General features: G+C 46.7%; 1 protein-coding gene across 1 annotated transcript in view; it reads left to right on the forward strand.

The window, feature by feature from the left end:
- The window catches only part of DNAH8 (dynein axonemal heavy chain 8), a 563,218-nt gene that overhangs the window by 217,393 nt on the left and 332,759 nt on the right, over positions 1-13,066 (forward strand). Inside the window, exon 26 of the mRNA XM_067565373.1 lies at positions 12,694-12,889. Within this exon, the coding sequence (XP_067421474.1) occupies positions 12,694-12,889 (196 nt within the window). The remainder of the gene's footprint in view (positions 1-12,693; positions 12,890-13,066) is intronic.

Raw genomic sequence — 13,066 nt, forward strand, 5'->3', positions numbered from 1 at the left:
GCCTCTGCCCCCCCTCTGCTGAGGGAGAGAGGGCTGGTGTCCCAGGGCAAATCCGCGCTGGGTCCCCCCGGTAGCTGGTTGAGACCCCCGACGGGATAAGTCTCCCGCTAGACAGTCACCAACGGTAGAACGTGGAAGCTCCCCTCTTAGCTCCGAGTCTTCCTCGTCAAGCCGATCCTCAGCACCGAGGCAACACATTCAAGGCAGCGCCGCTTGAGGACCGCCTCGCAGTGTAGAGACAGCTCTCGCTCCCAGTCCCCAGCACCGAGCCGTTCATCAAGGTGGCACCGGACCTGATCACTGGCACGGAGCCTGGCACCGAAGGGCTCTTCCACCTCACCGTGTTGCAGATCCCGGTCTTCGGAGTCAGGTTCAACACCGCAAGGCTCCAGATGGCACCGTTCCTGGTCTCCCAAGGGCAAGCAGTTCTGAGGCGACGGAAGTCGTCCTTAAGTTCTTCGGCGCATACCTCCTCCCGTCAGTACTGTTTACGGCGGCACTGGCATTCTTCTTCCTCCTCAGAGTCATCAAGGGGCCGGTGCCCAGCGCGGAGCAGCAAGAGCCGGAGACGGGCTCAACGGCATTGCTCCAGTGGCTCGGGGTCCCAGAAAGGCACGGATGCTAAAGGGTCCAGCCAACTCACCAGCCGGTGCCGATCCCAGCACCGGGTTGGCCCCAGGGTCCTGGCAATGGCCCTATTGGGGCCCATGGGGGTCTCATATGGGACAGGGTACAATGTCGGTCCCATCCTTGGGAGCACAGTCGGTGCCCCCCGCACCAGACAAAGAGCTCAAGGAATCGGAATCGGACGAGGAATCGGACCCAGGGAAGGGACCATCCATGGGACCCTGTCAACAAGGGGGTGAGCACCCACAATCCTCCTCATCCTCCCCAGATGAGGCAGCTTTTAGGGACCACAGGATGCCGCTGAGAGACTTCAGGGTGCACCAGGAACTCCTGAAAAGGGTGGCTTCCCACCTCAATCTGGAGGTCAGGGAGCTCTCAGAGGACGATCCCCTTTTTGGTGTTTTGGGAGCAGAGGGACCATAAGGGTGGCCGTGCCCATGCATGACAGGGTCCTTAAGCTGGCTAAGGCCCTGTGGCAAACCCCTGCTGCGGTTGCCCCTACTTCCAAGGGCGCTGAAAAGAAATACTACATCCCAGAAGAAGGGTTCAAGTTCCTCTTTACTCACCCGGCCCTAGGAACCCTGGTAGTGGAGGTGGCCAATCAGAGAGACAGGCAGGGGTATCAAGGCTACACTCCCAAGGAGAACAAAAAAATGAACTTGTTCAGGAGAAAAGTTTATTCCACTGGCGCCTTACAATTCCGCATTGCTAACCACTAGGCCCTATTGGGCTGATATAATTTCAACCTCTGGAACTCCCTCAGGCGGTTTGCCGAAGCATTGCCCCAGGACCAAGCAGCGGACTTCGCCACAGGCCTAGCGGAGGGGGTCACGGTGGCGGGGGCAGCACTAAAAACCGCCAGCGACGCCACAGATATGGCGAGCAGGGCCATGGCCTCTGCCATCTCCATGAGGCGGTGTTCGTGGCTGCAGTCATCAGGGCTTTCACAGGAGATGCAGCAGTCGATACAGGACCTCCCCTTTGATGAGTTGGGCCTGTTTTCAGACAAGACCGATGGAAAACTGCACGGCCTTAAGGATTCATGAGTCACGCTGCATTCCTTGTGCCTCTATTCACCCCAAGCCTCGAGGCATCAGTCTCGGCCACAGCAACAGCCTCGGCCACCGCCTAGACCCTTTCAGCCCAGTAGAGGCAGAGATAGAAAAAGGGGGTTAGGATGGCATAATCGGCCTAGCTCGTCCTCAACCTCCCAACAAGGGCCCTCCAAGGGGTCAGGCAACAAAAAAGAGCAATTTTGATGGTGCGCCCGAGACTGGCACTCCTACTATTCTCCTGGATCCATCCCGTCCCTTCCTCAACAGGCTAAAGCCCTTTTATACAGAATGGGCAAATATTACAACAGACTGTTGGGTCCTCGGAATAGTTCTCTGAGGTTACGCCCTACAGTTCACAGCCTACCCTCCAAACAACCCATCCCCCCATCCCTCTTCAGGGACCCCTCTCATGAGCAACTCCTCTTACAGGAGGTAATGACCCTCCTCGACGTGGGGGCGGTGGAAACGGTTCCCCAGCACGAAATAGGGAGAGCATTCTATTCCAGATACTTCCTCATCCCCAAGACAAAATGGGGCCTGAGGCCCATATTAGACCTCCGCTGACTAAACAAATTAATCAAACGGCTCAGTTCCACATGGTCTCCCTAGCCTCCATTATCCTTGCTCTGGATCCAGGAGATTGGTATGCCGCCCTCAACTTGAAGGATGCATATTTCCATGTTTCTATCCTTCCCAGCCACAGGCACTTCCTTCGGTTTATGGTAGCTGGGTCCCACTACCAGTTTACGACCCTGCCCTTTGGCCTTTCATCTGCCCCCAGAGTATTCACCAAGTGCATTGTGGTAGTGGCGACCCACCTGAGGTGCAGGAGAGTGCAGATTTTCCCTTACCCGGACGATTGGCTAATCAGGGGCAGGTCCAGGTCCCACATACAGGACAGTGCATTCTTCACCTGTGCCACATGCAACTAGTTGGGGCTGCTCATAAACGAGCAAAAATCGACTCTAATCCTGGTGCAGCGCATAGAGTTCATTGGGGCTACCCTGGATGCTTCCCAGGCCAGAGCCTTCCTCCCACAGCCTCGGTTTGCGACTATGGCAGCAATTATTGCCCAGCTGCATTGGTGCCCCACGACGAAAGCGAGACACTGCCTACAGCTGTTAGGCCATATGGCAGCCTGCACATATGTGGTGAGGCTGGCTCGCCTCAAACTCAGGTCGCTCCAGGCATGGTTGGCTTCGGTGTACGTGCCGAGCAGACACCCCTTGAACAGGGTGGTCACAGTTCCCCCGTCGATCCTGGCCTCCCTGAACTGGTGGAGGACCCCCGGGGCAGTGTTGAAGAGCGTCCCCTTTAGGGATCTGACCCCGTCAGTCACCCTGATTTCCAACGCCTCAGACGTGGGGTGGGGAGCCCATATCAGTACCGACCTGGGCACTCAGGGACTATGGTCGGAGGTGGAGAGGCGCTTCCATATCAATGTAAAAGAACTCAGGGCAGTCAGACTGGCCTGCAAGGTGTTCCTCAGGTTCCTGAAGGGCAGGGTGGTGCAGGTGCTGACAGATAATACCGCAGCCATGTTCTATATCAACAAGCAGGGGTAGGTGCGCTCTTTGGCCCTCTGCCATTCAACTGTGGGACAGGGCGAACATGGAGCGGCCTGGCTGAGACAGCACTGGTACAGTTTGCTGATGGACCTGTCCACCTGCTTTACCAGGGCCAGGGTCACCTGCTCCACCCGTACCTGGACTCCCTGCACCTCACAGCCTGGAGGCTCAATTATACAAATTATACAAAGATCTCAGAATTTATTGATGATCTCCCGTACAACAAAAAAGAGCAATTTAGGTCTTTCATAAACAGGGGCCAACTGGTTGCAAGAACTCTGCTGCAAGCCTCCCTCAATGTGGCCAATATAGCCGCAATACAGCTGCAAGAACAATAGTGATGGCAGTTGTCATGCATAGGTCATTGTGGCTCCACTCCACAGGTTTTCCCAGAGAACTGCAATCCATCACAGAAGACCTTCTCTTTGACAAGATGAAACTCTCTGCTGAAAAAACTGATGAATTCCTGCTCACCATGAAGGACCCACAGGCCACTCTGCGCACTCTCGGAATATATACACCTGCAACAAGTCAGAGACTATATAGGTATCAGACTTACCCTTAAAGTTACCAACAATACTCAGAGCACAGATGTTACGAACCTCCACGGAATAGACAGCGGCAGCAAAGAGATAGACAGACACACCAACAACAGTCGACATCCCAGGCGGCACCTTCCAAGCCTTAATTTTGACATTTTGGTTGAGGATCTGAATGATCACCCTCACCATCCAGTGCCAATAGCAACGACCACCCATTCTGACTATCGACTACTCCCTTTCCACCACAATTGTGTGATTATTACAACAGACAAATGGGTATTAGAAATAATTTGGTCGGGATACACTTCCCCCTTTACATACATCCGTCCTACCCAACCTCCTTCCTCATCCCTCTTCAGGGATCCATCTCACGAGCACCTATTAAAATAATAAGTGGAAGTTCTACTACTCTAGGTGCAATAGAACACATCCCTCACCAACACAGATTACTTTGTAATCCAACAGAAAAATGGAGGATGGAGGCCCATTTTAGAACTCAGAAGACTGAAAAAGTTCGTAAAAGTACAAAAAGTCAGGATGGTCACACTACCTACAATAATACCAGCACTGCAATGGCAGGGACTGGTTTTCAGCTCTTGACCTTCAAGATGCTTACTTCCATGTCACTATCCATTCGGCACAGACACTTCTGAAGATTCACACTGGGAACCAATCACTACCAATACAAGGTATTACCCTTTGGCCTTTTCACAGTACCAAGGATTTTCTTCAAGGTGCTGGCCGTAGTAGCAGCCTTTAAGAAGGTGAGACACCCAAATTTACTCATATCTCAGTGACTGGTTGAATGGAGAGAAATCGTCTCATCAAGTAGCACAGTTCAAAGATTCCTCAGTCTGTTCTCCTCACTGAAGCTCAGAATAAATGAAGTCCACATTCACTATAACCCTTATTATAGAAGTGATAGGGATGGTGCTGGATTCAAAGTCAGAAAAAGTCTATTTCCCATGTTAAAGGTTCCAGACTATAGTGGACTTCATTACCCAAATACAGGCTCACTCAAAAACATCAAAAAGAGTATGCCTCAGGCTTCTGGGACATATGGTCTTCTGAATTTACATGATAGTTTACTAGACTTCACCTATGCTCTATACAGGGGTTGTTAAAATTCAGTGTATTTTCCCAACAAGAATCACATGAACATGCAAGTGGCACTTGTAAATGGAGTTCTATCCTTATCAGAATGGTAGAAAGACCCACATCAAATGGGCAAGAAGTTCACTTCACCTGATCTCTGCCTACCAATAATCTAGTGATAGCTGCCTCCATTCGAGGATGGGAAGCTCAATAAGATCACCTATAGATAGATACAAAGCCTCTGATAATTTTAGCATATCATTTCAATAGAACTACCAGTTTTAGGAAGTTGGTTATTTGTTTCTTACACTGTGACCTGTATGATTCTTAGCATATCTGCTCATACTATTTCCAGGATTGTTAAACAATGTATCATTTATTGTTATGAGTTAGCAATATTCCCTGTGCCAACTGATGTAAGGTTTCATTCTACTAGGGCAGTGGTAGCATCTTTTGCTGTTTTCCTATTGAATAAATAGGAATCTTTTCATATTGAATAAATTTGTAAATCTGCTCCTGGGAAGTCAATCCATATCTTTACTAACCATTATGCTTTGGATTTGGATTCAAGAGCAGATTCTAGATTTGGTGGTACTTCATACTTTATTTAATTAGTACCCTGTTCCCATGTCCTAAGTTTTCACCACTGCTTGCCATACTACCCACAAGTGGGAATATGTTGAGCCACTCAGAGAAGAAATGAAGGTTACTTACTTGTAACCAGAGTTCTTCTAGATCACTCTGTATATTCACACTTTCCTCCCACCTTCCCCTCTTTTTCAGAGTTCTATTATGGTTTCCCTGGGTTGGCAGTGGAAGGAAATGAGGCAGTAGACAGCACAGCACTCCTGTATATATATATATATATAGAGAGAGAGAGAGCTTCACTCTCAAAATGTTCAGCTACACTGAGGGGAGCAACAGGAGGGGGCACACATGCATTCTAATGGGTGCTGCTTGTAAAAAGTGTGTTGCTGTGCGGAATATGAATGATCATTTATAATATTACCGATTCCAATATTAAAGAATTGCAATAAATATTGTATAGGATATGCTGTGCATGCTACAGATGGAAAAATCATGATTTGCTAAAATTGATAAGCACTCATGTATGTATTAGTTTTGTATCATGAGTTCCAAGTATGTGCGGTATATTTGTATTTCAAACTTGTGGTCTGTTTCTGAGTGACACCCCCAAAGAGAATGGCAGCAGCACTAATCCTGTTTAATGGCCCATCAAGGGAACTCAAATGTACAATAAATCCAGTGGAAGAACCCAGGGGCTACACCTTACGAGTCACCAGGACATGTAAGAACATGCCAATGAACGGGAACTCTCAGGCTTTTCCATATCATGTGTTGTGTGGCTGTGTTTGGGACAAAGGAAGTATAAGCCTCATGGCAGAAATTATAAAATGCAGCTGCACCATCTCCATCTTGCCTTTATTCCTGCTTCCTTCCTCAGGATCAACTCATTTACAACTGAGGCTGTGAAACAATGGACTGAGACCCATCCAGGTACTGGATGTATACCAGAGGAGCTGTACAAACCTGCAAAGTCCACAATTCTACTGAGAATCTGATATAAATGGACTTTAAAGTCATTTGTATGTTTCTGATTGCTATGACCATTTAGCATCTCTCTTCTTATTTGTTTCTTTCCTTTAATAATAAACCTTTAGTTTTAGTTACTAAAGGATTGGCTGGCAGCATGGTATGTTGGGAAAGATCCAAACTTATATTGATCTGGTAATGTGGCTGACCCTTTGGGGATCAGGAGAACATTTTGGTAAAAGGAATGGAGTTTTAAATAACTTATCTCCTTATCAGACCCAGTTGCTGAAGGGGAGCCAGAGGTGGAAATGCAGTAAAGAGGGCTGTGTATTTCTTGTTGTAGCTTCTTGATAACCAGTGTGGGAAATCAGGAGTACTGTTTGTGAGTGCTCAGTGAATCTAACTTCAGTGTTACCTACCAGTTTTGGGAAAATCTGCTCTCCTTTTGCACTTTGCCCTGACTTTGGCATTTTCAAGAGGGCTACTCCAGGCATAGCCGGGTCACATTGGCATAGTTGGTGGGATCCACAAAACCAGATCATTTTGGGTTTTGGATCAGAACCCATGCTATTCCAAATTTAAAAATTGATTCTGAGATAGTTAAAGTTAGTCATAATGAGTGATCCACAATCATATGAAGCAATCAAACTGCAAGCCCTGAGAGATAGCTTGTGTCTTCAGCATGAAAGAAGAAAGTCAGAACTTTGAATGCAAGAAATGCAAAAGATAGTTGATATGGAAAGAGAAGCTGAAGAGAGAGCCCAGAAGACTGATCTCGAAGCTGATGCAAGAGTTTCTAGACTTAAACTCTACATCAAAGTAATAAAAAACAGCAGAAACTATCATCCTGGAAGTCCAACTCCTCTCAACAGCAAAGATTGGGAGAGAATCTGTCCAATTTATAACAATTTTGGCATATTTGGTAATAATATGGTAACTACGGGTATGTCTACACTGCAGAGTGAAGTCGATTTAATTTCAGTTGACTTTCAGTTGCCGAACATAAGTAGTCAGAGGAGTGTGATCACACCACGTGCATTGCATCAGGGGTTTGTGTCCCCACCAGCCATGCTTGCATTGATAATCAAAGCAGTGCACTGTGAGTAGCTATCCCACAGTGCAACTACCTGCAGTGCCTTTTGGGAAGGTTGTTGTCCTCTGATGAGGCAACGTGCTCCCTCCCCTCTCCCCTCTTGTCTAAAACAAACATGAACTTTTTTCACGCTGTTTTTCTAAACCCGTCTCTGCCGCATGCATGCAATTGCCAGAGAGGTATGGAGCCTGCTCAGCTGTGCACAGTCATTGTGAGGATCACAAATACCTCACGACTTATCCTGCAGTATTTTCAAGGCTGGGACAGGAGTCACAGCACAGAAAATTGTGATGTTACTGAAGACACCCTGCTACAAGCCATAGAACGAAACAATTCCTGTTTGCTGCATGCTGTCACGCACCATCTGCAGTCAGTGGAGTGCTGCTTCTGGTCCTGGTAAACAAGCACTGATTGGTGGGATCACATTGTAATGAAGGTGTGGGATGATGAGCAGTGCTGCAGAACTTTTGCATGCAAAAGGCACTTTCCTTGAACTTTGCACAGAGCTGTCCCCAGTTCTGGAAAGCATGAATACTTGCTTGAGACCTGCTGTGACAGTGGAGAAGCGAGTGGCCATCGCTCTGTGAAAGCTAGGAACCCCAGACTGCTACCAGTGCATTGGGAATCAATTCCAAGTCAGTAAATCTATCGTGGGAGCTGCTGTGATACAAGTGTGCAGGGCCATTAATAGACTTCTGCTAAGAAGGGTAGTTACTTTAGGAAATGTGCAGGACATAGTGGACGGGTTTCCTGCAGTGGGGTTCTCAAACTGTGGTGGGGCGATGCATGGCATGCATATTCCTATCTTAGCACCAGACCACCTTGCCACAGTGTACATAAACTGAAAGGGATACTTCTCAGTGTTGTTGCAGACCCTTGAGGATCACAGGGGATGCTTCACTGAAATCAGTGTGGGGTGATCTGGAAAGGTGAATGACACACGCATCTTTAGGAACTCAGGTTTGTTAAAAAAAGATGCAGGTGGGCACTTTCTTTCCTGACCAAAAAATAAATATTGGTGATGTTGAAATGCCAATAGTGATCCTGGGGGATTCTGCCTACCCCTTGCTCCCCTGGCTAATGAAGCCCTACACCGAGCACCTGGACAGTGAGAAGGAGTGTTTCAATAATAGGCTCAGCAAGTGCAGAATGGTGGTGGGGAATGTGCATTTGGCCGCTTAAAGGCCCGATGTTGCAGTTTGCTCATTAAGTTAGACCTCAGTGAACGCAACATCCCAACTGTTATTTCTGTATGCTGTGTGCTCCATAATTTGTGTGAAACAAAGGGGGAAAAGTTCTTGGTGGGTTGGGTCATGGAGACTGATAGGCTGCAAATTTTGAGCAGCTAGATGCTAGTGCAATGCTGAGAGCCAAACATGGAGCGCTGCACCTCAGGGAAGCACTGAAAACCCAGTTTTGTAATGAACCGCAGTAATGTACATCTCTGTCACTACTGTCCCTTCTCTTCCCATCTCCCACCCTCACACCATCGTTCTCTCCCCCTCTTCCCTCGCCGACAATCTCTGAGCTCTCAATGAATAAAGAGTAATATTTTTTAAAGCAGTAGAATTTTATTGGTGATCCGTTACTGTGGGCGGAAAGGAAGATAATTTAACATTCTCATAAGTCTGTTAGGGGATCCAGAGCAAAGTGTGAGTGTGTAAACAGCAAAGCATGCACATTCCCAGTTCTTATAGAGGCCATCGCCTCTTTCTTCTCCCCTCCACCGGTGTGGAGTGGAGCGGAGCACGTACTGCACCCTGCTCAACCTCCTCATAGAGCACTTGGGCATGGGGACTGGGAAACAGATTGTTAGCTGAGTGTTTTGCAGGAGCTGCAGAGAGAGTCAGTCCTGCCGCTGCTCTTCCTGGAGCTCTACCCGATGCCTCAGCATGTCAGACTGATCCCTCATAATACGCAACATCTCCTCTTGCATTGCACGCTCCCGCTCCTGGGCTGATTTTGTTTTCCATGTCCATGTTTCATTATTCTTAGAATGACATCCTCCAGGCTCTGAGTTCTGTGTCAGCAGCTGTGGAGACATTCATTAGTTCGTTGAACATGTCATCCTGAGTTGTTGGTTTTTTGCCTTCTAATCTGGGAAAGGCAGTCTGCAGGAGTGGAAGCTGGGATGAAAACTGAGCTGTCCATTGTAAGGCAATCAAAGCACAAAGTTTCCATTGTTAGCTCATCCCATGGACAAAAAGCAATGTTACAATGTAAAAAGAACTCCCCTTCATATTCACAAGGCAACGCCAGACCCGCATACTAATCTGTACATATTGCACAAGTCGGAGTGGATTGGAGGAACGTGTGGGTGAAGTGTTGCTGTAGAAAACCTAGGGGCACCCATTCCTGGACCCCTAAACACTCAGGACAACAATCTCATGGCTAGGAATTGTCTGTGTTGGGTCCCAGGACACTGTCCATGACAGGGGAATAACATGCAGTGACTTTATTGGTCAGGTATTGTCAACTTGCACCATCTTCCCTACATGACCATGTGTGATATCAGTCTCCTGAGAGTAACACGGGCAGAAAGGGAAGATTTGCTGCAAGCATCTGGGTACCTGCCTGCCTCTTATGCTGCTATGTTGTGGTTTGCAATGATGCCTACTCATTTAATAGCAGAGTAGCAGGGAAAAGTGTCCTATCGTGGCTGAAGAAATAAGGCTGCCCTCCCCAGAATCCTTCTGAAAAGGATTGCAGAGTACCTACATGAAAATTTCCTGGAGATATCCACGGAGGATTCTTGGAGCATCCCTGTGCACATAAATAGTCTGTTCCGGGGGTAACCCTCTGATTAACTAGACCAACACGCAGGAAACCCACCCCACAAACACACAGACTCCTTTTTTCTCCAAAATAAGAATCTGGATTGGGGCTATAACCACATAAATACAATTTGCATACACACTCACCAGATGTGCCTTCCCTGGCATCTCAGTAAGTCACACTGTCCTGCATCTGGCTGGCCTGCTCTAGGGTAACAAACAGGTCTTGGCTCTCAGGGAGAATTAATACCCCGCTCGCCTGCCCCCTGTTCTCCTCTTTTTCCTCCTCGTCCACAGAGTCTTCCTCATTCATCCTGGACTTGGATTCTATGGAGCTATCTATGCTGTGTGATGATACAGTGGTGGGGTCACTGCCGAGAATTGCATGCAGCTCCTCATAAAAGCGGCATGTCTTTGGTGACAAGTCAAAATGACTGTTTGCCTCCTTAGTTTTCTGATATGCCTGCCCAGCTCTTTGATTTTAACGCATCACTGCTGCATATTCCTGTTGTGGCCCTTCTCCACCATATCACGCGATACCTTCTCGTAGATATCCAAAATCTTTTGCTGGCTTGGAGCTGAGCCAGAACAGACTCTTCACCCATAGGCTGATGAGATCCAAGATCTCAGGTTGACTCCATGCTGGAGTGTGTTTGGGGCATGCAGTCACATGAGCAGTTCAGTTACAGAGCTCTCTCAATGCTGGCCAAACTGGAAATGGGAATTCAAAATTTCCCAGGGCTTGAGAGGAGGGGCTATTTCCTGTGCACGTGGCCACGGTGCAGCACAGTGTGACTGTCCAGAGTGGTCACTACAGAGCATTATGGGATACTTCCTGGAGGCCAATGACGTTGATTTATGTTGTGTTCTCCCTACACTGACGCTCATTTGACCCATTCGATTCGACTTCAGCACTACGCCACTTTCAGAGGTGGTTTTATTAAGTCGAATTTACATGATTTAGGTTGGTGGAACTGACATGCCAGTAGAGACGCATACTTTATGTGGTCAACGAAAGCCACATTCTGTTGACCTACATTGTCAGTGTAGATCAGGCCTTAGTTTAGCCAGGTTAATGCCATAACCCAGTCCCAGAGAGGGTATAAATCAGAAACTTCTGTGTTACCTGTAATCAACAGAGAAATTAGTGAAGGGGGGTGCATGACTCTAAGCATTTGTCTGTGTTTAGCCAGGTATGGTGTGACAAAGAAGAGAGTATCTCTAGCCTTGGCATTGTGGAAAATAGTGGCTTATCTGTTCAGAAAAGCAGTTTATCTGCTAAGGGAGATAATGTGTTCAGTCTTTTGCCTGTGAAGCAGACGGAAAATACCTCTCAGATTATGCTTATTGAGGATTTGTTATTTGTACCAGATATGGTACTGGACTTAATTAATATCCAGGAAGGAAGTGTTCCTAAGCCTGTACTCTTAGGGGTAGTGACTTCCCCATAGAGGGAGTCACTCCAGTCTCCAAATGTTTATCTGTGAACAGCCATGTGGCTGGGACAAGGGGGAGGGAATTTCAAACTCTTTAAGAATAGCAGTTTATCTTCTGAGGGAGAGTTTGTCTTCAATCTTCTGTCTGAGGAGCAGACAAAATGTGCCTTTCAGCTTATGCTGATTGAGGATGTGTCTGTTGTCTCAGAGTTGGTTCTGGACTTAACTGAAACTCAGAAAGAGCTTGTTGTTGTTCAGAAGAATGTTGAATGTTTCTTTAGAGTAACCCCTACCTAAGGAGGGAAAGGACAGAATTTCCGTGGAAAATGGATTGTTGCTTGAAAATGCTCCTGAAGGAATAAAACCTCATGTAGCTTTTGTAATCAGTTTGCTGCAAATGAGTGGTGTGGAAATGAGTTGATTGAGTTAGCTCAGGATGAATGATTGCCTATAGAAAGCAACGATTTATGTGTTGATAGACTTGGTTCACTTTCTAGTTGCCTCAGCTTTTCAAATGTGTATGGCCTTGCTTTAAAAGGATTCAGTGTGGATAATTTAAAGACGTTTCTTATGGAATAAAAATTATTAGGAAGTTTGAACAGCTCTGTAACCAAGCGGCTGTGTTTGATTGGTATATTGGGGAGATAATGTTGTTGGGACATGAAGGTCTTCATACTGACTCTTTACGTGAACAGATAGTGTCTCAGGTTCAGAAAGGGGGTGGCTGGAAATGGGGCAATGTAGCACCTGTTCATCCCTGAGTAAAACAGGAATTTTGGACAATTGTGATTCAGAGGGGTTCTTCTGAGTCACAATTTTTTGGAGCTCCTACTGGGGTGGCACAGTCATGCAGAACCCCTTAGCAATGACTATGATGAAAGGCTCAGTGTAGCCCTTGGAAAATTATATTATGGTGCATTTATTTAAACATTTTTTATATTTTGTGCAGGTAATGGTTCCTAGTTTAGATGATATTCAGCAAGCCATAAATCGCATGATCCAATTAACACTGGAAGTAAGTCGTGGAGTCGCACACTGGGGACAGCAACACTTACAAAAATCTAGTATATTATTGGATAGAAATGTACCTGTTGTCTCTTCGTCACCCAGTATATTGTCAGGAAAACAAGTCAAAAAAGAAGAAAGTAAGGTTTTTGCTTACTTTAACTTTTTTCTTTTAATAAAATGTCTTTGCTTCTGAATATTTCATGATTATTCTCACTTGGGTTATTTTTACTGTAATTTAGTCCATTGTATTTAACAGAAGTGGATGTTTCATACTCATGGAAGTAGTAGGAAACTACAAAATAATCAGATAAAAT

Source organism: Emydura macquarii, unplaced genomic scaffold (genome assembly GCF_026122565.2).
Source record: "Emydura macquarii macquarii isolate MOO-44397 ecotype Brisbane River unplaced genomic scaffold, CSIRO-AGI_Emac_v2 contig_2676, whole genome shotgun sequence".
NCBI lineage: Eukaryota > Metazoa > Chordata > Testudines > Chelidae > Emydura > Emydura macquarii.